Genomic DNA, 25,922 nt, shown 5'->3' with positions numbered 1-25,922 from the left:
TGCTCTCTACAACTACCTGAGAGGAGGTGGGAGCGAGGTGGGTGTTGGTCTGTTCTCCCAGGTAACAAGTAAAAGGACAAGAGGAAACAGCGTCAGTTTGTACTAGGGAAAGTTTCGATTGGGTATTAGGGAAAATTTCTTCACTGAAAGCATTGGAACAGGCTGCCCAGGGAAATGGTTAAGTCACCATCCCTGGAAGTATTTAAAAGATATATGAGTGGCACTTCAGGACATGGTGTAGTGATAGACTTGAAAGTACTAGGTTAATGGTTGGACTGGATGATCTTAAAGGCTTTTTCCAACCTAAGCAATCCTATGATTCTATAGTTTCTAGCTTTCTTCCCTTCCCCTCTCCTTTAATAATATGTGCTATGTTTGCCCTTTCCCAGCTTTGTGGAACTTCATCCATCACTAATTCTCAAGGAGAAATTGTTCCTGTCAATGAGGGAGCTTGAGATAGGTCTGTAAGTACTCCAGGATGAAGTGAATTACACTAGTGTTTCCTGTATGTAGATAGTCTGCTCTGGCATAACATCTGATTTTTATGCTACAGACATTGTTAATTTGTTGCTATGAGTTTTACTTGAGTCTATTTTTAGGAGGACTTATTCAGAAAACCAAAAAGCTTAGCTGCCTTAGTATCATTTGCTGATAGAGCCACGTGACTCACTTTTTCAATAATGTTCTAGAATGGCAAGTACTTGGTACTAGACATTACGTACTAGGGTCTAAATAATTGCAGAATGATCTCAATTGTTTTTGCATACTTTGCTGATTGTGTTACATTTTGTGTGTTTCTAAGTTACTCATAGGCATAGATTCTTTCTAGAAAATGAAACATTTATTACTTAGTTGGTCAGTCTTTGACTGCTCTTCTCCTTCATCTGGTTATTGGGCTGGTTCTGCTTCTGATGTTAGTTTTATTTCTTCAAATGCTTCCATGATTGGTAAACTCCTTTTGTTGTCATGGCTGCTTCCTTTTTTCTCTAAGGTTGGAGTGTTTTGGGTTTGGTTTGGTTTTGGTGGTTGGGTGGTGTTTTTTGGGTGGGTTTTTTGTGTTGTTTTTTGTTAGTTTTTTTTTTATAAAAAAAAAGGTTTTGGTTTTTTCTTCTGCTTAGCTTTCTTCTCTTTTTAAAGATCACAATGTTTATTCACTTTCACATCCTTACCTATGTCCTCTCTATTGTTGGGAAGCAAAGATCCTTTACTACTTGCTTTACTAGTGTGATCTCTCACTATGTGCTCCAAGGATTCTTCCTGCAGTATTGCCCTCTGAACCGGAGAAACAAAAGCCTTTACAACCTTTCATTATCTTCAAATGCAGCACAATGGATGATTCTGATGAATGCTCATTAAAAAAAACAACCCTCCCCAGTCTTATCTTCCTAATTTGGTGCTCTGGAGTAGATTCCTATTGTGGTACTGCTGAAGTGCTTTTCTTTATAATCATGATCCAGAGGATTTAGTGTGCTCCATTTCCTTCTGCAGTCCTGAAGCTCAGGACAAGCAAGAGCTGTTCTCTTTTCTCCTGAGTTTTTCCTTTTTTTTTTTTTTTTTGTAATATTTGAGATTAATTATCTCCACCAGTTTTCAAGAAAATGAAATCATAACGTTGATTATGAAATACAATCTTGTTATTTCTCAAGTGACTTGTGCAGGTCTGCATGACTCTGTGTGTGTATGTCAGACAATCAACAGAAAGGCTCAGTGTCTTTCTCCCTTCCCGTCGGATAACAAGAATCCTTGCTCCCCAGTGCTGTTGTTTCTATCAGCATGTTTATAAACACTGTGTATTACTTTCTATATCTGAGCAGAAATGCCTTTCTTCTTTCCCCACAATAGGAGAAAATATATATTCAAATAAACCTCTCTGGGCACAGCGCATTTTGGTCACCTTATTTGCAGCAGGTGCTACCAGGGCACTGATACCTCAGTGGGCATTTTATCTGTGGGACTTCCAAGGTGTGGGCAGCTGTATCTCAGCCTTACACTTTTTTCTGGTTTGCTTATCTTTCATAAAATTCCTATCTACTGACAATGTAGAAACACTCTCGGATTTGAGGAGAATTTATTTTCAGCTTTGATTTTGAATTATAATTTGTTTATAAATCAGTCTTTAATAAATATTAAGATAAAAATATTCAACTGAATCTTTTTTTGAAAAAATTGTCAGGAGGAAAATACCAAAAGAGACCCAAAAATACCACCTTCTTTTGCAATTAACATCTACTGAATCGGTTTTAAATTTCGCAGGGAAAAAAGCCAACAAACCAAACCCGAACTCAAAAAAACCCAACACACACAGCAGCTTTCTTAAAATACCTTCTCCCACCTGTCTGTAAAAGGCAATCAAACCAAACAAAAAAACCTAAACAATAAATGCAGGAAAGAAAAAATATGTTGGTCTGAAGAACAGCATGACATACTTGAAATGCTTGGAATTCCTTCAGAACTGCAGAAAAGTTATTAAGCGATGGTCAGGCTTTTAGTGTACAGGATAGCTATGTTTCCATGTGTCCAAAATTACAAGCCCATGTGACTTTTTAAGATAACTTGCTATACATTTTGAGGATCTCATTGCATGCTGAACAAAAGTATTTTCAAGAAAAAGCTATGTTAGGCAAAGTTAAAATTGTGTTAATTATATGAAACAGGAACTGAAATCAAACTGTTAACACAAGTTATTGTCAGTATTGAATGGGAATTAAAGAGCAATAATAAATTTATTCAAAGAAACTGAATTTCAAAAAAGACCTCATCCATCCATCTACAGAATTAGTTTTCGCTTGAGAGTAATCAAAGTCAGGAAAATCAGCAACTGGAGCTACTCCTGTGAATAAAATTTTTCTTTAGATATCACAATATCAAAAAACTATTAAAATGTTTGCCTGTTGATTTGAAGTTCTTGGTAATGCTAATCACTTTTTCTGGTATCCTCAAGAAAATATTTTTAATAAAGCTTTTAAAGGAACTTTTCAAATTAATGGAGTTTATTATTTGGTTAGTATTTGACATCTCTAAGTCTCTCCAATTTCTTTAGCACTCAAAACACTTTTTGAAGACCTTCTAGAACATGCTTATGAGGGCCATCCCTTTGTGAATCATATATATTCTTGGACTCACATGCTTACAATAAGACTTACACACCTCAGAATAACTTTTTAGAAAGTCTCTGATATAAGAATAAGCATCTAGCTGGAAAGGGTTGATGAACTCTTCAACATGCTCAGTGTCTGAGTGAAGGAATTAATAATGTTGGCTCAGGGAGTCTCATGAGCAGAATCCCTAGAGATTCAGGAAACTTAGAACAGCTTCCTTGTTATGTTCCTTGTGTCAGTATTAAAAGTTTTAGAAACAGCATGAATCCTCAGTTTATTACTTGACTGGATAGGTTGTGATTTTTGGCTTCAAGCCTCCGTCGACAAGATTAGTAATCTTTGCTTTCAGTAATTCATAAAGACTTCTAACAACACTGAGACAACTCAGGTAGGAAGTCCACTTTGTGAAACGTATAAATGGGCCCATTAGTTTTTGTGTTGGAAGGTCTTTTGCAAGTATACCTTTTGAGAAAGCTTCCTGAGCCATCAGTGAACACGAGTGCAATGCTTTCTTATAAAAGAGTGTATGTGTAAACTGTACTACTAAGGAAAAAAAAAAAACCCACAATCCGTGAAATGAAATAAAAAGTCTTAGCTAAAGAGGTATCTGAATAAATTCATGAACTTGCTATATTTTACGCAGTCCACAGAAAATTCACCTTGCACCCAGATAAAAAGAATATATTGGAAAAAAATTTAGGAATCAGCCATGGACAAATCATTCCCTTTCAACATCAAAAATGGTGAATTTGCAAACTCTTGTAATTAAACAACTTTGCAATGATAACTAAGGGAGAAGTCAAATGCATTTTCCCTTTCACTTGGTTTATTTTAATATTAGTATCCTTAACAATCAAAATAGTATTATTTCATGAGTTCGGTACTTCCTGACCTAATTATTTCTGGATTTCTTGTTTGCAAATATCAATTAGATTTGCAGCCTGTGCTGTGCTCACAATTAAACTACCACTTTAAAAAAGACTTTTAAAATATGGAGGTTGTTTCAAAATAAACTTCCAAAGTGTTCAGTTTGTGCGAGAAAAAGTATGAAATGTCCTTCTAAACAACAAAGTAAGGAATAAACATTTATTTTCAGTGTGTGCTAGATAAGCCCAAGTTGTTAGTTATTAGACCTGAAAGTGTATTGCTTGGTAATGCACCATAGACCCTTTTCCAGTGCTTTTATGTTACTCAGAAATTAAATTAAGATATAGAAAAATTTTGTGTGTTATCATTATGCTAAAATGCCATTGAATTGAGGGAACGATCTGAGAGGCTGGCTCTAGCTTTCAGAGCTACAGGGGTCACAGGCACATGTGCCAAGTCTGTACCCCAAATATGAGTGTGTATGCGTGTATGTATATATATGTTTACATATCTAATAATCTTTATTTGAACTTTGGCATCTTGCAGTATGTTACCATTCAGTGATTAGAACATGTCCCATCAGGGAACTCAAATCCAATGCAGTTATATATTTTTCTGTACAAAAGAAAATCTAAACTTCACAGTCACGTGGTGCATTCTTCCCACATACCACATGAGCCAGCCTGTCCTTGAACTGCATAAATGGTAAAACACAGACCTTGTTCTGTAAGGATTGAAGTTCATAACTGTAGGCATCTGAAATGTGTTGATTTGAGAGCAAGGAGATAATGAACATTTTTGTGAAACTTCCTTTATGAATAGGCAATAGGTAGCTGTTGAATTCTCTGCTTGCCACTTAGATGTGAGGGCTGTCTGTCAAGCCAGGGTACTTGTGTTTTCTGTTTATCTGGTTAGTTATCAGCTTCACTAGAATGTTTTAAACACACATTGTTTATACACTGTATTATTTTTCTGACATGACAAAATGATTATCATCTTTTTTGTTTCTTGGGCATAGAAGTACTTTCTTGCTTAACAATATGACCTGTCGCATCTGTATCACCAGCCAGATGTTTTTGATGGCAATAAGTGTGCTGAAGACATTTACCAACAGCATGCAGAGTGGTCTTCTAACTCTTGAAAACTCAGGCTATGAAGGAGGAAGACAATCACATTGATACATAGAGTTTCTTTACATTGGTTGTAATTTTCTGTAGGTTCATATGTGGCTTCTATTAATTTTTGCCTGGGGAAACAATTGATCATTTCCATGAGATGCTGATCCAGTTCCATGGGAACTGTGGAAAATATAACAGAGGATGTTCCAGGTCTTTGATAAGCTTTATGGTTTGTTTAATACAGGCTATATTTGACTCTAAAAATTAACAAAAGTAAATACATAAATGGCTGTTGCGTGTGTTAGATCCAATCTGACTATATAAAAAGCCAGTTTGCACCATAATTTTAGATGCAGCCTCTGAAAATAATTGTGGAATTTTCTAGTTATGTGATACAACAGCTTTATTCATGAGCAGCTCAATTAAATACCTAACATGGGCTGACTGACTCTTATCATTAGACTGTCTGCTTCTTAAGTAACTGCTGCAAATCTAATGCATCTGGATTTGAGCAAAACACCAGAAGCACATTCTTTGTTGTATATCAGTAGTTTACAAATACAGTCTAGGTGGATTTAGGGAAACATCTTTGGGAATTTTATCTCCAGTATTAAAGACTCCTTGAAAATCAGCATGACTGGTTATACATGATAATGGACTTTCTCATATTTTCTGGTTTTGGCTTTGCAAGAGAGTCAAAGCTGTCATTTTCAGCGCTTCTCAGCTTTGCAGGATCTCACTCGAAATCACAGTATCCCAGAGTAAGCTTTTGGTATGGGTGGTGCTGAAAATGAAGTATTTTTAAGAAAATATTTTTTTGGTGGTGTGAATTTTGCTTTCCCTTTATTTTGAAGACACACATTTTATGGATATAAAAACTATGGCAACTTATTAACAGTTTTACTCTCCATCTGGAAATCTATTGAAGACTGAAAAAGACTTCTTACGGAAAAAAACTTAATACATTGTTGTCTTGTAAAGTAGATTTATGATTATATCCATCTGTGTTCAAGAGTAAAGTAATCGAGCAGCAACGTGTTAATAGGAAAAAATACCTCATTGCTGTCAGGATACAACTTCTGAATTACTCCCTCAGGAAAAAAGGTTTTAGAAGTATATACTTGTTTCACTCCATTGGTTTTAATAAATCATGCATTATAACTGCAAATGCATTTTTGATAATTCGATTTCCAGTTGAAATCCATTTTTGTTTGTTTTAGAAATATATCAGTAATGTACAAAGGTAATGGTGCAGTATAGGTATATTTCATGGGGTCTTACTGTTTTTAAGTTTTTCATGTCTTTATAGCATTGATTAAAAAGTGTTTAAAAGCATGTAAATCCATTATTTGCTTTTAGAAGAGTTGATTTTTTCTCTCCATAATGCTTTAAATTTGTCTTATTTTACTACTTATTTTTAGTGACTCGTACCAGAGGAGGGAGTACTCTATCTATAGGTTTTTTCTGTTTTGAGTTTTGGGTTGTGTGTGTTTGGGTTTTCTTTCCCCAGAAAATCTGAAATTCTGAAACTGCTTTCAGATTGTAAGTTTTTGCATGTTATTTACCTGTTCCTTTATACTACTAGTTCACTGAAATTATTTTCTGTAATTAATCAGTCAGTTCTGGGATATGGCAGTGCAGTAAAGAAGCAGCAATGACAGCACGATGAAGGAGAAATTAATTTTAAAAGTATTTCTGCAGCAGAATATTGAATTGCAAGACCAGTATCAGTGTTGCTGGCATAAAATAGGTTTTAAGCTCATCTGGGGATTTTGTTCCTTTATGTTTTAATTTGTATGTTTTATTCTGTGAGTGTTTATGAATATAGATTAACTGACATTTTCCATTGTAAAACCCTTTTTACAGTTGTAGAGTCAACCAAAAGTTTGCATGCCAGTGGTCTATTTTCTATTGAATTTTAATGGGAATTTAAAAATCAAGCCATTTTTCAAGAGTGTGGACTTTTTTCTCCCCAATTCATGCATTATCACTTTCGGTCAAGATTACTGATTGCCTAGCTGCCTTTATGTCTTCCGAGCGTATCGTACCTGCTCTAGCCCTGTACAGCCAGGTTTGCAGTGCAGTTCCTGCTCTCAGCTTCTGAAAGCAGAGGGCAAAAGGACTGTTGCTGTGCCTGGTTTCAGTGGATGTGGCTGGTGTTCTGGAACTTACCAAAGCGCAGAAGTGATAGGAGGGGTGAAAGGGACAGAAAGGTAAAGGTTTAGGTGTGGGAAGGAGAGCGTAGCAAGGATCTAGCTTAGTATTGAGGGGAAGGCGGGGAAGGAGGGACTAAAGTTCACCAAAGCCAGAAGCAGGAGGCAGAAGTTGGATGATGGCAACAAAACAGACAGGGAAGTAAGACAGCAAGAGGGAGGTAGTTGGTGAGCATGGGAAAATTAGCAGGTTAGCCAAGACAGAAGATGTATGAGAGATCTTGCTACAGCAGGAACTTGGTGGGGAAGGATGGTAGATGCATGAATCAAGAGGTTGTGCATATGCAATAACTGGGAGGAGGAACAGCAAGGAAACTGGGACCCAGAAGCTGGAGACAAAAGAAAGGAAAAAAGAGCAGGGAGCAAGGGGGATAAGAGCGGAAATGTTTTTGAGCACTTGGATACACACACCTGCATAGTGGAGCTGACATTTATTCCTGCTTGAACATTTCTCTGTCGCTGCTGAGGAAATAACATGTGCTTTGCCGATGGCAGGCCAGCTCACACAGGAGACTGTTAAGTCCATGAGTGAAAACTGGAGAGCTCTGTGCCATAGGTCCCAGCTTACTGCCAGCACTTGAGGTAGCCGTCTGGTTCATGGGTTTGTTCCTGTTGCAGTTTCAAAATTTATAAAGGTGGAAGAACTGATGCTAAAACTGAAAGATTTTTAATCTGAATTTAAGCTCTCCAAAACTGCAGAACTGCTGTAGCTAATGCATCCACAAACTGCCTCGTGTGGTTATGCATATGATAATAATAAGCTGTTTAAAAACAAGCTTGAGCATATGATCATGTGGATGGTAAGCTATTAAAGATTTTATGGTTTATAAAGAGTGGTACAACTTGTATTTCATAATGAGCATCTAAAGATTTGTAGAAAAAGGGTCAAAAATAATAAACTTCATGTAAGTGTCAGGTTGGGTTTTTTTTGCTAGAAGCATGCTTTGTTTGAGCCTCTATTGGATGCCTATGTGCTAGTAAGATCTAACAGTAGTATTATAGAGATGTGCTTTAGAAAGTAAGATAGTGAAGATGTATTGCGTAGAGTGTACATAATAAATAAGTTTTCTGAAGATGTAGAGCATATTAAGAGTGCTGAGGGTATTGGCAGTAAGTATCTGACTTTAATGATAACATAGGATTTTTACCCAGTGGCTTTTAAACGATCGCTAAGAGTTTGTAAGACTATTGTTAGGAAAGTGTGTGAACCTGTTCTGCAATGAATACTGACACTGGGACATAATAATTTAATTTTTTTTAAAAAAAACACTTGTGAATTCAAAAAGCACTATTATCAAACTGTTCCACTAACATATTTCAAATGACCAACATTCCCTGTCAAAGCAAGGCTGAAAAAATGCCTGAAGTACAGGTATGCGTGTACACCTCAGTAAGAGGTGACTATTTCCTTCAGGGTCTAAAACTCACCTCTGAAGTGATAGTTTAGATTTTGGTTTGGTAGGGGTTTTGTTTGTTTGTCTATTTAATGCCATTGTGAGCTAAATGGCAGAATAATCCTTTCTCAGATAAAATTAAAAAATCTCTTGGTTATTTCAGATCAAGCTTTTATATACTACTGTTATTGTAAGAGAGCATTAGAAAGAGTTTTAATTCTCATTTCTGTTGATGCTATTGCATTTTTGTTAATACACTGTGGCAAATGCCCAAAGGGATGAAATAATGCCAAGGTTCAAAGCTCACAGATATATTCTGTTTAAAGCTAGTGCTAGCACAGAAATCCCTCAGATTTATTCCTCCTGTATCAGTCTCACATTTACCCGTCTTTTGGATCTATTCTAGCCTGCATCATTTTCCTTTGTCCTTCCCAGTATCACCTGCACCCTTCCTCTTCGTAAAGAAAATTGTGCCCTCAATTGCACTGTCCAATATCCTTCCTCTTGCAATTCCTGTCTCATCCTTTCCCTCCTTGGAGTGCACAGTTATATCAGTCCTCTACCACAGACAACTGCCAGTGAAGTTGGTAGGTTTTTTGCTACCAACTCAACCTTCTGCAGATGTAATACATTAAGTCAAACTGTTGGTTTCCTATAGCTTTCCATAAATGCATATATATTCTCGGTGGTGTTATGCTCTGCTGCCTTTTCTCCCAAACCCTACCTGTGATTCCCCTCCTTGGCCAAACAGGCTTGTGGCTTCCAGACCACTGTAATTCATGGGTTTATTCTTTATGTACATTGTATGTAAGTTTGTCCCGAGTAAAATGGAAGACTGCAACCTTACATCTGTTGTTGGTACTATTTGCTTTATTTGTGTGACCATTTTCCCTGGGCTTTATTACCCTTTACCTGTGCTTCTCCTTCTGTAAGGTACCCATTATCACGATATTGATCAACTACTTTGTAGATTCTTGAGTGTGGTTGACAGTTCTGTCCTTAACTATAGCTTAAAGTGCCTATTTTGTGGAGTATTCTCTCATGTCATCATTAGCTGTAGTCCTGTGTGTTTGTTATGGAGACGAGCGGGAGGAGGAGGGCTGTGAATGCAATGCATTGGGGTCCATTCTTGGAAGATGACTGGGCAAAGTAAAAACTAGCCAGAGTGCACAACCAATTCTGAGGTGCAATTCATGAAAAAGCAGAGGTACAATAAATGCATTATTGTGTGGGGGTTTTTTTATATTATTAGACTATATTTTTTCAAGTTGATGTAAGTTAATTTGTATCATAATACAGGTTTTGTATTTGCGGCTTCAAACTATTGCACATTAAAATTCATGCATGCAGAAGTAATCATTCATATATCTTTCTCTGTTTGAGAGATTACACATTTCTTTTTATTCATATTCTTCCAGGTGACTTGGATTACTACTGGCTGGATCCTGCCACGTGGCATAGCAGGGAGACATCCCCTATAAGTTCGGTAAGAAATAGGAAAAAAGATGTTCATAAGTATGAGTTAAAATGTTTGCCAATTATTTCAGTTCAGCATATGTATTTTGTTGTAAAAAAATTTTATACAAATCATATGATAATCTGGTTTATTATATCATGGAAATTGAAACTAGAAAGAAAATGTTATCAAAATGTATACTAGTAAAATTGCCTGGATTTTAAGTTGAATTTAATTCTTTTATAGACATGATGCTAGATTTCATTGCATACCACAAAAGCAGCTGTGAGTTTGATGCTGCTTTGGAAGAGATTAGTGACATTTCGTATTGACTTGGAGTCAGAAACGATCATTTGGATTTTTATTATATAGTGGACCCATACAGTAGAGCTGTATAACGTGTATTATTCTAAAGAGCAGTATTCATGAATGTGCTTTTCAGGGTTGTGGAATTTAACAGTAAATGTTTAATTTTATTACATAACGTATGCTTTAAATGTTTAATTGTATTACACTTTGAATTGTATTATAATTCTACCTGCAGACTTAGTGCTGAGATTTTTTTACGGTGATCATAATTATTTAATGAAGCCAGAGTCCAAACAGATACAATAACAGAAAGATCGGGTACAATATAAAACACAACTGAAGAATGATTGTGTCTACTGTGACATAACAATTCAGAAATGTTATTGATTTATAAATGCGCCTCTAAATACAGGAAGATGGTTGCACTTCTTTAATTCCACTGCTTGTTTTTTTAACAGCATCCTGTAACATGGCAGCCTTCTAAAGAGGGAGATCGCTTAATTGGGCGTGTTATTCTTAACAAGAGAACAACCATGCCAAAAGAATCAGGTGCATTACTTGGGCTAAAAGTAAGTATTACATGATTTATGTGTTAAATGGAAGAATCTTCCACTGACCTTGGTCCTAGAGCCTAACACATTAAATCAGAGGACTCTCCAATTATACGGGTATTTGACAAAAATGTGTTCCTCATTTTACTAAATTTTAAGTTATACAGATAAATTAAGAATGTAAAAGTATTTAGTCCTTCTATGCAGTCTTCCACTTGTCCATGGCAAAGAAACTGTACCGTTTTGATTAAAAAGCGTATGTTTATTTAGTTTCCTGTCTGCAAGACATGTTTTGTACTCTGCAATGAACTGGTGGAGTCCTGCCTTTTCTAGCTCTACTGTTTGCATTTCAGTCAATAAATTCATCTCATAATCCACATACATAAATGTCATCTGGATGCAATTGTTTACAAGGTCGGTGTTTAAAAAGTCCATACAGACGTTTGGAAGCAGAAATTTTGTAGAATGAAACTAGACAGTTACACAAAAAAAATGCATTAAAACCTCATAAAGCACAGTAGAGATTATATTAAATGTAATTCCCGTTAATGCACTGCTCCAAAATTAAGACATTGGCAATACTGTCTGGTTGATTTAAATCCCTAAATGAGTTGTTTGTAGCGGACTTTTAAGTTCATGTCCTTAAATTGCCAGAGCACTTAAAAGAGTGAGTGCTACTTCTGAAGCTGCTACAGAGTACAGTGTGCTAGTTCCAGAATTTATCTCTCCTATTTTTAGCTATACGGAGCTCCAAAGATGATGGAAATAATATAATTTTGATGTCTTCCTCTCCCCGCTGAGAACAACAGAAACAATGCAAAATATAAAACATTCCCATCCACTTAAGACTGTCTACTTCAAAGGGCAGTGACACTGAACCGCTCCCTGCGTATAGTTGTTTGGTAGTTCAGTCCCTCACATGTGACAGAGATGTGAGTTGTTGGTTGTGCTCATCATGGTGGGCATTAAATCAGGAAGGAACCTTGTGGCCTTGGTAATGTCATGTCCTGGGTAAGAGCCATTTATCCACCTTGAAGTGAGATAGTGTGGTGTGGGAATACAGAAGATGAGAACAGCTTCACTCTACTAAATAACTAGTAGTATGTAGTGCAAGGCTGATTTTTGCTGGCAGCAAGCATTTTTTCTTTTTTTTTTTTTTAATATGTGAGAAAAAAGGTTGATCCTAGTAGGAAGTATAGCTTGGAGAGCTTCTCTTCAATTATACAAGTTTCCATTTTGTATGAAATGAACTAAGGCCCACAATGATAAATTTAACACATTATCTTATGACAACCTTGTTGGTGGGTAGGTTTCTGGATCTTCTTGGAAATATATCTGTATTAAAGCTCCTACTAGTTATTGTGATTACAACATGGGGAAATAATACCTAATGACCAGCATTACACTGTTTTGTTTTACTATAAAACTCCAAGGATACTCCTGACAAAAAAAAAAAAAAACCAAAAAAAAACCCAAAACCAAACCTCCCCCCCCCAAAAAAAAACCCAAACAACAAAATCCAAAAAACCTGACTGGAGAGAGTAAGGCAGCTAAGGAAAATAGCAAGTCAGTAAAAGTACATTTTCTTGGTTTATATTTTATTAAAAAATCTAATCTCTTAAGAGCATCTTTTTCCCCCCTCATTTTCCTGATCTCTGTATCATGCAGACTTCAAAGATAGCTCTCTTCAGTTCTGTTTTTGACCATGAGCCAGCAGTGTGCCCTGGTGGCCAGGAAGGGCAACGGTGTCCTGGGGTGCATTAGAAGCAGCGTGGCCAGCAGGTCGAGGGAGGTGATCCTGCCCCTCAGCTCTGCCCTGGTGAGGCTGCTGCATGAGTCCTGTGTCCAGTTCTGGCCTCGTAGTTCAAGAGAGACAGGGAACTGCTGGAGAGGGCCCAGCAGAGGGCTACAAGATAATTAGGGGACTGGAGCATCTCCCTTCTGAGGAAGGTCTGAGAGAGCTGGGCCTGTGTAGCCTCGAGAAGAGAAGACTGAGAGTCCACAAATTCCTTAAGGACAACAGGGCCAAACTCTTTTTAGTGGTGCCCAGCGACAGGACAAGGGGCAACGGGCACAAACTGCAACACAAGAAGTTCCTTCTGAATATGAGGAAGAACTTCTTTATCTTGAGGGTGGCAGAGCACTGAAACAGGCTGCCCGGTAAGGTTGTGGAGTCTCCTTCTCTGGAGACATTCAAAACCTGCCTAGATGCGATGCCGTGCAGCCTGCTCTAGGTGAACCTGCTTTAGAAGGAGGGTTGGACTACATGATCTCCAGAGGTCTCTTCCAACCCTGACCATTCTGTGATTCTGTTTAACAAAATCCAGAAGTTGCTGTTTTGTCCTGTCATGTGCTTGGCTGCGAGGACCTGGGTTTTAGCAGTAGCAATGTTCTTGTGAACTGTTTGCCTATGTTTCATAGGAGTGTATTTGCTAAGTTTTAAATTGTTGTACCAGTTGCATTTCGGATTTTTGAATGTTTGATTTGATGTGCACTTGCAATTTAAACTTAAAGACATGACAGACAACTGTATGCAAAAAGTATATTTTGTATTAAGAATAATTCTTTCTGCAGCAAATTTTGATACTTGGAAAACTGCATAAGATTGAGGAGTCAAACACATTAAAAGGAATATCCATTTTATTTATTCTGTGTCAGCTTTACTTCTTTTCAAGTAGATCTGGCCTTTTTCTGTATTTACCTTTGTCTTTAGCCTCTGTGAAGCCTGAATTGCCAATAGATTTGCTTATGCATATTTAGGTTTAATTTTAAAAATAATGTGAAAACTGATCAGTCTATGTATTTATGCTTTATATGATGTCTGGTTTGAGGCTTGGAAACTCACAAATTTATGATTAACCAGGTTGTTGGAGGAAAAATGACAGAATTAGGACGACTTGGTGCCTTCATTACCAAAGTGAAGAAAGGTAGCTTGGCTGATGTGGTGGGGCATCTCAGAGCAGGTAAATCAATCAGCTGTATAAAATATATTGTCTTTTAATTATGGCTTTTTTAATGCAGCTCTTAAATTATCTTAACATTGGTTATGTGATATGTTAATAATTTTTAAATACAGTACAATACTGTATTGTTATTTTAGAATGCCACAGTTGTCTACATTTCTAATTTATTATTAACTCCAATCGCTTGGATGTATGAGCAGAATTCAACGTTGATGCCGTGTGTGTCAGGACTGAATGTCACTGGTAAGTTTTTGTTTGCTAGCTCAGAAGCTGCTTGTTACACTCTACAGAAGCAATGCAAACATTTTTTAAAACTTTTGAGTTGTGGCAAAAAACCCTCACTACAGTTATTTTGCTTGTACTATAGTGTCACCTGAAGAATGATGCACTGTGTACACAATGGGCTTTATTAGTGCTTCTTTCAGTGTGAAATGTTGCAAGTAAAAATGGATAACCCAAGCAAATGGTCTTAAAATATTTTGTTTATGTAAGATGTTTATATTGCACCTACAAATAAGTGTCTGTGCCGTTGGCACTTTTCAGGCTTCTAAGTGAAGCGAGAACTATGCACAGCAGTTGGTTTTCAAAGTTACTTCTTAGCAGTTTATATTTTTACCATGGCTCTAAGCAACTTCTTTCCAAATGTTGTCTTAGCAAACAAAGTCTATGCAGTGCCTTCTTAGCAATCCAGAAGCTCAGATGACAACTAGTATTAATTTAGGACAATTGCATAAAGCAAATATTAATAAAGAAGTGAAAAAGATGATGAGTATCTAAAAATATCCTACTTTGTTTTGGCATTTGTAATTCTTCTTTTTACGAAGTCAATATACATGGGGTTGATAGCACTAATTATTATATTCGTATTCGTTTATAGATGTTAACTGCATATTGTAATTACAGAAAAAAAGTTTCTCTCCACTAATCTTGAACTATTTGGATTGAAAGATTACATTTCTAGTGTCTGGTCTAGGTTTTATTTTAAGTCAAAACTATTTTCATTTTCTAAAAATAGTTTTAGAGCCAAAATAATTTCACAGAAAAAATACAGTTTTGCACATTTTCAATAAATGAAAATCTATTCATCCTATTGTATGGGATGAAAACATACCAAAAGGCTATGGATGAGTCCACGCTTATTTTGTCTTTATGAAAAACCTCCAAAATGTGGCTAGTTGATAAATCTTTTGAGTGATTGCATAAACCTCATAAACTGTAAAACAAAGGCAAATATGAAGTCTTGCATCAGGAACAGAATAACCCAGTGCAACAGTAAGCGCTAGAAGCCAATCAGCTGGAAAGCAGCTTGACAGAAAAGTGTCTGGAGGTGCTGGAGTGCAGTAAGTTGAACATGAGTCAGCAAAGCGCGCTTGCAGCAAACACCAGTCATGTACAGGGTGTATTAGCAGGACTGTTGCCAGCAGGCTGAGAAAGGCAGTAGCTGCTCTCTGTTCAGTGCTAATGAGGGTGTATCTGGAGGCCTGTGTCCAATTTGGGTTCCTCTAGTACAAGTTATACCGACAAAGTGGCCCAGATTGGGCAGAGGGATAGAATGTTGATGAAGGGTCTGGAGCATATGGTATATAAGAAGCTGAGAGAACTGGATTTGTTCAGACTGGCGAAGAAAAGAGTATGGGAGGGTATAACTCTTGGTTTTACCTGGCTAATTCTTGTTTTTATGTGGCTAATGGGAGGCTGTAGGAAATCCAGAGCCAAATTGTTCTCAGAGGTGCACAGTGATCACACAAGAAGCAGTGTGCACAAGCTGGAATGAGGGAGATCCTGTTTATGAAAATTCTTTTTCTCTTGTATCTAGAGAGGATAGTTAAGGTTTGGAAGAGGTTGCCTAGAGGAGGTGTTGCAATTCCTTCCTTTGAGATGTCCAAATCTCATCTGGTCAAATCCCTGAGCAACCTGGTCTATCCCTTGTTGTTGGGCCTGTTTTGAGCAGGGGTTGGAACTAGCTGAACCCCAAAGATATCCCATAAGGTGAACTACTATTTTAGAAATCAATATAAAAAAATGTAGAGATTGCAGTATAAGTCTGAAAACTTTCTGTCTCTGCTGGACATGCATCGGTAAGTGGGGGTAAGTGCAAGATGCATTAATATTCCTTTCTAGAGGCATCTTAGATATCCTGGGCTATATATGCCTTACAAGCTGAATTAGCGCCATAAGGGTGCAGGTGTCTTGTAGGTTCTGCCAGCCGGCTTTTTGCAGATACCTTGTTTAACCTAAACGTTCACAGGGTGAGGTGTCTAATTGACTTCCAACTCTGGGCTGCTACAGTGGGACTTCAGGGAGTTTGTCTCATCTGAATTTGTAGCAGTGTGTCATAGAATGGTTGAAGTGGGCAGGGACCTCTTGAGATCTCTAGTCCAACCCCACTGCTTATGCAGGGTCAGCTAGAGCGGGTTGCACAGGACCATGCCCAGTTGGCTTGTGCATATGGCCAAGTTTTGAGTAACTGGATGGTGTTTTCCTGTTTCAATGCCTGTCACTGAGACCAGAAATCCACATGTAAGCCTTATAGACATCATCGTAGATGAAAGACGCAATGTAAAAGGGTCAAAAAGATCAAGAAGTGTACAAGCGGAGGAGAAGCCAGCAGCTGAAGGGTTGTTCCTGACCAAATCTGATAACATAAAATCATTGCCAATAAAGACTGGCATCAGATAGTAGTTCTTAAGTTTTGACTGCTGTATATGATGGGGTATAGGAGTGTAAACATACAGTATGGTTCCTGCAGTTTAATTTATATATTGATCTTTAGAAAGTACAGTACAAGATTTTCAGCTTTTTTTATAGTAAGGCCAAAATACAATTTAATGTATATACTATTTAAATTCGAGAAATGAAAAGCTGAAAAATGAAAGTTTTCTAGATAACTTCCACATGCTGTTTTCCTTTCTCTCCCAGTAACATCTTTAGGAGATAGTGACTCATTCCTTGCTTTTATTTTTGGTTTGTTTGACACACACACTGTTGCCAGTGAAGACTGTCTTTTGTAGAGAAATCAAAATGCATAGTATATAAATTGTAATAAAATGTCATGGTTTTTAAAGGCTTAACAGTAGGTATTTATGGTTTTCATTTTTGAAGATTAACCTGTTTTCAAAGTTTATTACCAGTAGTTAATAAAGGATCTTTTAAAAATACTTTCATTTCATAGCACAATAACAGGTCCTGTATTATTTTGGAAATACTTAGTGTATTTGCACAAGTGGTTTCTTTAATATGATTTGTGTGTACAAATTGTAGCTGTGTTCTGATAAAGGAGCTTTGATCGTGTCTCAAAAGCCTCTTGGGTTTCAACACAGCTTTTTAATTGATTTTGGGCAATATTACTTGTTTATATAGGTTTTAGAAATGTTATGCACTTCTTTGTAAAAGAATATGGAAATGAGATAAACTTCTCTTTAAATTCAAGGGGATGAAGTTCTAGAATGGAATGGTAAACCCTTGCCTGGAGCTACAAATGAAGAAGTTTACAACATTATTTTGGAATCAAAATCAGAACCTCAAGTTGAAATTATTGTTTCAAGGCCTATTGGGTAAGGCTAAAGATCTGCTTCTTAAAGCACAGTTATTACTTCTACTAATGGGACTCTTAAAGGGACTATTTGTGGGTTCATTATTTTTTACGTCTTAGTAATGGAATATGATTCACTTTGTATTATTGATGTTCTGTATATTCCATCTTCAGTGCTATTTACAATCTTGGATATTTGCAGTGATGTTGTAACAAGGTTTTTGCCAAGTAGCAAAGGAAAAATGGTGGATCAAGGGGACCTGTGCATGAGAAGAATCTGGTTTTCAGACTTATAGCTTCACTGAATCAGAATAACAAGTATTCATGAGTAGAAGGAAGCATCAGCAAACTTTGAGCATTGCAGGATTTTAATAAGTCAATGTTAGCAGGATTTTTCACAGGCCTTCTTTAAAAAGCTAAAAAAAGGAAAGGAAAAGGAAAACTTTCAACTGAAAAGACTCTATTTAGCCTGATATTGTCATCAAAATCAAAAGTGAAAACAAAAAGTTTTATCAAAAATAAGCATTAAAATGTTATGTTTATAATCTTAACTTTTTTTTTTTATTATTATAAATCCAGGTTTGGCATTTTGTGAAATGCTTATATTCTTGATTTTCTTTAGAAAGATCATAAAATCTGTTTGAATTGATAAGAGTAGTTGGGTTGGCTCTGCATTTGTCACAATTGTTTCAGTGATATTCTACACTCCTTCCCCAAACACGACTTTTGAGACTGTTTTGAGCTAAGTTTTACAGGTTTGAATATGAATCATATATCATGAATTCACATTTATATTGTGGAACAGTCACATGATTAACAATTAAAAGTGACTCTTGGCTAGTTTAAAAACAATAACTAGAAGGATTTAAATCTCTCTGTGGTTTGTCACCTTTCCAAATTTCATGTACACTGACTATAAGACTCTAAATACCACTGTCTTGTAGGAGATGGCAAACTGTTTCCTCATTATGAATGCATGATTGTTTCATTTTGAATGTGCTAGTTTTCATCCCAATAGTAATTTTTCTCTGCCTCAAATATGATAAGCTTTCAGTTTTAGATACAAAAAATATTAATTTTCTTTCTAAAACATTCTTTTACATTTATTTCATATCAGCTTTTGATTTTTTGATTTTGCCTATACTGTGCAAGTGTAGCTATATTTTGCTAATGGGTTCAGCCTTTTTAATAGCAATCACTATTAAAAATACTTAAATAAAATTAACATTTGTTGCTAATGCCAGTTATGAGTTTGACCTTCTAATGGAAAATGAAAGCTTGATTCAATAATGGTGGTTGTTAAAGGCTAAAATTACCATCCAGATGGAGACTGTGGGGGAGTAGAAACCTTATTTTACGTTCTTCATTTGGATAAATTAGGAGACATTCCTGACTTGAAGTTGCAGAATTCAGTCCCATGTCTTTGTAATTAAAAATAAAATGCCATAAGGAGATTTTTGGAAGTCTAATTTTTATGTTTAGATCACCAGAAAAGGAATATGTTGAGACTGGACCTGACTTGAACTCCATGTCTCAATTGAAGAAAACCTGAAAACTGATTTGTACACCTGATGTAGTAGCAATGTGCTAGATTAGTATTTTAAATAATAAGCTTTAGAAATATTTATTGCCATCAGTATGTTTGCAAATGTTGTGTATCCTTGAACTTTCAAGATAATTTTATTATTAAACCAATTTATATATTTTAGTTTATGAATTTGATAAATCTAATCACTTCAAAAAACAAAGTAAAAGGTGACCACATCCCAGTGACATATTCATGAGGAAAAATCGAGGGAAAATACCGACAACTGTTTAACTGAGGCATCGGAAATGAAGTACATTAAAAATCAAAGAATGTTTCTGAATCTGAGCAGTGAATTTTACACTTTAAAAAGTACACCTACAGATAGTGCCAATAAAATGTGAAGTTTTGCTTTCAATGATCCTTGCGTTTTTTTCCCAGACATAGGCAAAAATAGAGCACATCAGATTGTGCTTTTATTTTGAGATAAATGGAGTGTTGGCATGGAAGTTTTTACATGCTGTAATAATGCTATTCTTGCAGAGCTGTGTCTTGATTGATTATTTTCTTTTTTAGAAGAACAAATAAATATCCCAGAGTGACTAAAGCCTATAAATTTGAAATGTAAAGATATTTCCTTTTTCCAGTGGTAATGTGTGAAAGTCCTGTTTGTATCAAATTGGGATTTACCTCTTTGTCTTCTTAAAAGAACAAAAACTGTTAGACATTGTATAACAAAGGAAATCCTGATATTAGTTAACGAAAAAGAACATTCTGCATAGGATTTTCTTTCTTTCTTTCTTTTTTTTTTTTAATAATTATAGTTGTTATCTATGTAAATTGTGTTACATAATGGGAAACGGTTTGCTTGCATTAACAGATTATTTTTTCCCCCTCTATCTTCTTCTTGTCTTATTATCCAAATTATTGATTTTGTGATTGTTCCAAATTCATGACAGGAATTCTGTTTAATCCAACGAATCTGGTATATCAAAGTTTTGTGTCTACTTCAGGTGCTGACTCAGCAAAATTGAAGCTGCTTGATATAGCATTAAGTGGTAATCCATTACACCTAAAATTCCTGTGAGGAAATAGGTTCCAGAAAGACCTGAAAATTGCTATTTCGACTGCATAATTTAGGTGTTTTCATCTCTCAGTATTAATAATGCAAATAATGTACTAGCACTGTTAATGGTCTCCATTTAAAAAGTCCTAGTATATTAGATCTAAAAAGCCGAAATATGACACAGTTTAGCTTAAGTGAATAATGTGAGGACTGTAAGCTCACAAATTAGACTGCCCACAAATTACTTTGCCAGTTACAAAACTGGTGTCTAAACGATTTGCTCAGCCTTGTAAATTTGGATTTCTGTGTCTACCAGCAAATGTAATTTTGAGTAATGGATAATTGTAGGATGTTTTTTAGAGAAAAATGTGAAATATGTAACACTATTAGCAGATGAAGGCATAACAATAAACAGTATAACCACAATAGTATTGTGAAAACTCCATAGAAACTAATTGATGCTAATGCTAATGATTGCAATACAAGGTAGATAAGAAACCTATAAAAAGTAGAGTTAATGGGTTGGCTATCTAAATATGAGGGGAAGAATTACCTATGAATATGCATACAGCGTGATAGGTGGTTAACATAGGACAACGTAGAAAATCCTCTGATGATGCTTTTTGGAGAAGAAACCTGGCATGGTAACTAACTCACCGTTTCTTGTGTGCTTGGGTGATCTCTATGGGACAGTGCAGGTAAAACAAATGTTTTTTCATTTGTCTCTTCTTTGTCAGATGCTAGCTATCTTTGCTTGGATTGCCACAGATAATATTCCTGTAATTGTTGTTTCACTGGTGTGATTCAGGTCCTCTGTCTGGGCAATGCTACTGTTGGTTCTCACAAGGAGGTTGAACCTCCATCAGAAACCAGACAGTACTGAATTCTAGAGTCACTCAAAGAATGTAATTAGTGAAAACGGCAGATTGATCTACAGGTTCTGATGGGAAGGAATGGTTTTGGAAACAGGAGGATAAGCATCGGGCACAAACACTCAGAAAATGTTGATAATTCTGTAGGGTTTAGAGGATCATGCTTCTGTCCCTAAAGCAACCTAAAAATGTGTGGGTTACAACCACATTTGAATTTGCTTTGTCTTCAGTGACCAAACTCTTGACTATAGCCCTCAGAGAAATCATAGGTGTTCCTGCGTTTTACAAAATAATGATCATTACAAGCCATATCTGCACAGAGTAGTCTCAACCTAAGGTATGGTTTGGTTTAATTAATGTATTAATTGAGGTGTGGAAGAATCAGACATAAGACAATTACATGTAACATCACATAAGGCCACAGAATACCTTTGCCTTCCAAGGCAGAGATAGAAAGACAAAGTTTGATGTGGGCAACTTTTTACTGGATGTATGTCTGTCATTACTTTTCTGATGTTCACATTGCTCCAAAAGGGGAGAAAAATTTTATTACTATTTTAAATAAGTGGTTGTGCAACTTCTTACTTTTTTTTTTACCATTTGCTTTGACTACTTTAGTTTTGAACCTTTTAAGTCATGAGCTGCTGTTTCTTCTGAAGAGCTTTTTTGTAAATCATAGTGTCAGAATATTTTCTGCAATTGAAAAAAAAATCAGGCTAGATAAGACTCATTTTCCTGCATAACAAGTTTTAGATTATAGTTTCTTTTAAGAAGTTTCATTCTTTAATTAACATGCCAACATTTTTAAAAATAGCACTCATGCATTTGATAAAACCTAGTATACCGCTTATTCTTCTCGTGTGCATGTAATATTTCAGAAATAATTAGGTATACTGATTTGTTGAATTTGTAAGAAATTCATATATAGACAGAAACATAGCTTTAAATTACTTCATGTACATTCTGAAATCAGTAGCAGAAAGTGGAACTGTTACAGAGCTTGTTAGAATACTCTGCCACAAGTTTGGTCATCAGTACTATATTACATTCTTTTCTTTTTGTGTCTTGTGATTTGGTGTGGAGCTGTACTTAAATAAATTAGGGTTGAGATTTCCTAGCAACAGGTTATATATATGCACACATGTATACACATAGATACACATGCGTTATATATTTATATAAAATATATATATTTTAAAAGAAAACCAGAAAGCTGTCCATTGTGCTATAAAGTTTTAAGGATTTAAAATAAAAATTCTACTGCAAACCATGTATTTTTTCTGGAATTGAAATTTATGTTCTGTTTTCCACTGTTCCTGTCAGTTTTTCATAAGAATTACAGGGAGTTTAGAAAACTGCATTAAAAAAAATTGTACTTTCATCTTTTTCCTGTCTAATGAGTAAAGTCTTAAGGAAGGTCTGATTATTTTTTTCATTTACCTTTACCTGGTGAGGACTTTTGTATTGGCAGCTCTAAGTGAGGAAAATGCCCTCAACTTGACCATTTTTTTTCATGATGTGGCATCTTCGTTCCAGTACCTGGTTTTCCCTCTTGTAAACTGTGTGGATCTGATTCTTGTGTTGATATGAGTGTGAAGGTGCCTTCATGTAAACATAAATCAGTTCTTAAGCCCTTATATATGTAAAGAATATTTGAGGCTTATCTTTTAGTCTTCTCATCTACTCTATTGTTGACAGTACAGGAAAAATTCCAAACAAAATGCATTTTAGTGTCTTGACCCACACAAGGATTATGAAACTTGACATTTCGGTTGCACTTTCCATGTTCAAACACTCCTTGCACATACGAGCCTTTGTTATAATGTGATGTTATTATGAATAATACTGTACTGCAGATGAGAGTGTTCATAGTCTAGCACAAGAAAATATTACAAACTTAATCTTTTATTGAACATAAAAGTAAGTTTGAATATGGTAAGTAAATATTTCAGAGTGCTGTGAATTGCCTTGGAAATACTGCCCTGGGAAGAGAGAAAATGTTAAGAGGAAGAAGTCTGCACAGCAACCCTGCTGTGCAACAGGTCATTAATCTCTTTGTATGTTTGTAAAGTAGTACTATGCCATGTCAAAAATGAGTAATGCAGTTATAATGTCATGAGTCTGAGGAAACCACATTACTCTTGAATTACAAAGTCAAGTGAGATGTAAGCTGATGAGGCACATTACCTTGGAGCTGAAATAGGCTTTTTTAAAACACAGGCACCAGACGTTTGAATAGCAGGACATGAAAAGTGAATTTAAGACTAACTGACTGGGCACTGTTACATTCCTTTTCTGACTTTAGTGTCTCTTTCATAAGTGACATATACATATATAGGAGTATCAGTTTTTATGGACTCCCAAGTCAGTAAGGTAGTGATTCCTCACTGAAGAGAGGAATACCTGAATACCTTTAAAATGCTCAGCTTTAGACTTAAAATCTTGTAAATGTTCTTCTGAAATGTTATTGTAGTTCCAGTTTGGGATTATTTTGTGTAGATGAAAATATATTAAAGTAATTCACTGAAGAGCTTTGTTTCCATTTTCCTGTTCTGCTGCTTTGCTAACATTTGACAGTAACAGTTGTTTCTTGCTCTTGCAATGTATTTTCAATGATTGCTGAGAACTGAAAAGAGCCAGGAGCTAGCATTATCCAGATTTTAATGGCAAAGTAAATTTGTTGATGGCAAAATTTTGATGTATCTTTGTAGACGTAACCAGTTTGATTTTGCTTATACCTGTGTTTGTGCTGGGTACATGTATGTTGAAAAATATCCATACCCAACTGTAGTATGGCTTGAGTTTTGGTTTTTTTCTTTAGCGTTTGAAGAAATGCATTATTCTTCTGTTTGGTTAACATTGCTAATGTTACTTGCTTTTTCCTTTTGTTTCTTTAACATTACTAACGTTATTTGTTTTTTCTTTGTTTTTTATTATAAGACATTTTCATCAGTTTCATTCCTTGAACTCCTTGAGACATTTACATAAAAATTACTAGTGAGTTAATCTGTCTTGTTTCTTGGGCTTTCTTTCCTCCAAAAAATAGTTGAACATCTGTAGATACGCAACCTTTTACACCTTTCTTTTCCTAAAAGCTGTCTAACTTTATTGTTCTGGTTGAAAAAGATTGTGGAATCCATCCACAATATTAATATTGTAGTGCTGATATTGTTATGTCTGTTAATTCCTTACCTTGAAATAAGTAGTTTGCATTAGTAAGATTTTCATGAATTCTGGTGGAAAATATGTCTTTAAATATTTCCCCTTTCTTTCCTCATAACCCATTAGAACAGAAACAGATCCATATTTCTAAAAAAGTGTCCCAGAAATGTATTTGTCACAGCAGAAGGTCATCTCCATTGTTTCTAATTACTATGTGTATATTCATGTTTTAGTGATATTCCACGGATTCCTGAGACTTCTCACCCCCCGTTAGAGTCTAGTGAGTACACACCTTGTTCCTTCACTAAGCATGGTCTTGTATCCAGCAGAATCATTTTGGTAATGAACTTTGTGAAAGATGAGCACTGGGAGACTGCATTGGCTCAAAGGTTTTTGCATGACAAAATTCAATGTGTTTTGGTCCTGTGTGTTAAATTCAAAACAATGTAAATCTGATTCAAGCCGTATGGACTTCTAAAGTTAGCAGGATTTTGGTTTTTTCTTCTCTGTCTTGTGGTCTTAGTACCATACTGGTATACAAGCCATGGCCCAAAACAGTCATTTACTTGCCCTTACATAAAAGACCAAACAGGTATAAGGGACTGCCAGAAGTATAAATGGTGTCAGGATTTCACCTCCTGTACCATCCAGCATAAATCTAGAGTTCTTGCTTCCCCTTTTCTTAAAAAGAAAGCATTGGTTAGGTGAATGTCTTGTTTATCATGCTTCATAATAATGGTTTTCTTTTTAACTACCCTGTTTGAATGGTGTCAGCTAGAGTGTGTGAGGGCCGTGGCTCCCAGACCTTCCTTGTCTGAGTCTTGTCTGGGATGCATTCAGAAACCTTCCGTGGGACAGGGTCCTGTGGGGCCACTGGGTGCTGAAACACCTGTCATGAGCTCATCTCAGTAGTGAGGGCTGTATTTCGCTCGTGGAGAACTGCTGATGTCCAGCAGTTGACAGATCCTCCGGCATGCCAGGTGCATGTCCTGCATACCTTCCCATGTGCCAGTTCCTCGGGTTTTAAAATTTCAGAGGTAGTAGGAGTATAATTCATACAACAGATGTGAGTTTATTCATCAAAGATTTGAGATCATAGAATAATTTGGACCGGGAAATGTGTAATTATTTCAGAGGATAATACTGTACTTAAAACACTCGGTATGGTTTGCCACTGCTATATGAGGAACACTTTTTTCTATGTAATTTCAGATAAAACAAATGAAGGTTTAATCTGGGGAAAGGGTATGCAGACAGTCTTTTTCACCATGCTATCTACATCAGTTTAAAATCTTTCTGTATATTAATCCAGTTAGACTGTGTATAAATACAACTTTATACAAGTCAAAGAAAAAGCAATTCATAAGTTATTCATATTTGCTTCAAAATTTTGGACTGAAATTTCATGTGTTTCTCATATGTTTTCAGGTTCAAGTTCTTTTGAATCTCAGAAGATGGAAAGGCCTTCTATTTCTGTTATATCTCCGACCAGCCCTGGAGCCCTACGAGATGCACCACAAGTCCTACCAGGGCAGCTTTCTGTGAGCATCTTTTGTTTTCCTGAGTTGTAATGAGAATCTACAAAGTGCTGGTCCCTCAGCTGTCCACATTCCCAAGGTCTAATTGGGAGGTTAAGAGAAATATCTGTTCTTGGTAAAGACAACATTCTTTCAAATGTTTTTTCAAGACCCTCACAAACACAAACCATCACTGTAATCACAGCAGAGGTAAAGAATTGTCTTAATACACCAAAGAGCACAGGAATTTACATTGAGAGTAAAACACATAAAAATGCC

At 36.0% G+C, this 25,922-nt stretch overlaps 1 protein-coding gene across 35 annotated transcripts in view; it reads left to right on the top strand.

The window, feature by feature from the left end:
• RIMS1 (regulating synaptic membrane exocytosis 1) overlaps window positions 1–25,922 on the top strand; it is a 335,679-nt gene that overhangs the window by 173,225 nt on the left and 136,532 nt on the right. For 25 of the 35 annotated variants that reach the window (XR_008732858.1, XM_055714416.1, XM_055714435.1 and 22 more), the window contains 7 exons: window positions 10,109–10,176; window positions 10,914–11,024; window positions 13,870–13,969; window positions 17,400–17,523; window positions 23,905–23,961; window positions 24,360–24,406; window positions 25,555–25,667. Coding sequence is in view for 34 of the 35 variants with exons in the window: in XM_055714416.1 (XP_055570391.1) it covers window positions 10,109–10,176; window positions 10,914–11,024; window positions 13,870–13,969; window positions 17,400–17,523; window positions 23,905–23,961; window positions 24,360–24,406; window positions 25,555–25,667 (620 nt within the window). In the remaining variant the exon portion in view is untranslated. The remainder of the gene's footprint in view (window positions 1–10,108; window positions 10,177–10,913; window positions 11,025–13,869; window positions 13,970–17,399; window positions 17,524–23,904; window positions 23,962–24,359; window positions 24,407–25,554; window positions 25,668–25,922) is intronic. The other 10 variants (XM_055714419.1, XM_055714418.1, XM_055714449.1 and 7 more) reach the window with 1 other exon arrangement.

Source organism: Falco cherrug, chromosome 6, assembly GCF_023634085.1.
Source record: "Falco cherrug isolate bFalChe1 chromosome 6, bFalChe1.pri, whole genome shotgun sequence".
NCBI lineage: Eukaryota > Metazoa > Chordata > Aves > Falconiformes > Falconidae > Falco > Falco cherrug.
The sequence above is the reverse complement of the archived record's forward strand: the minus strand, read 5'-3'. Positions and strand labels throughout refer to the sequence as shown.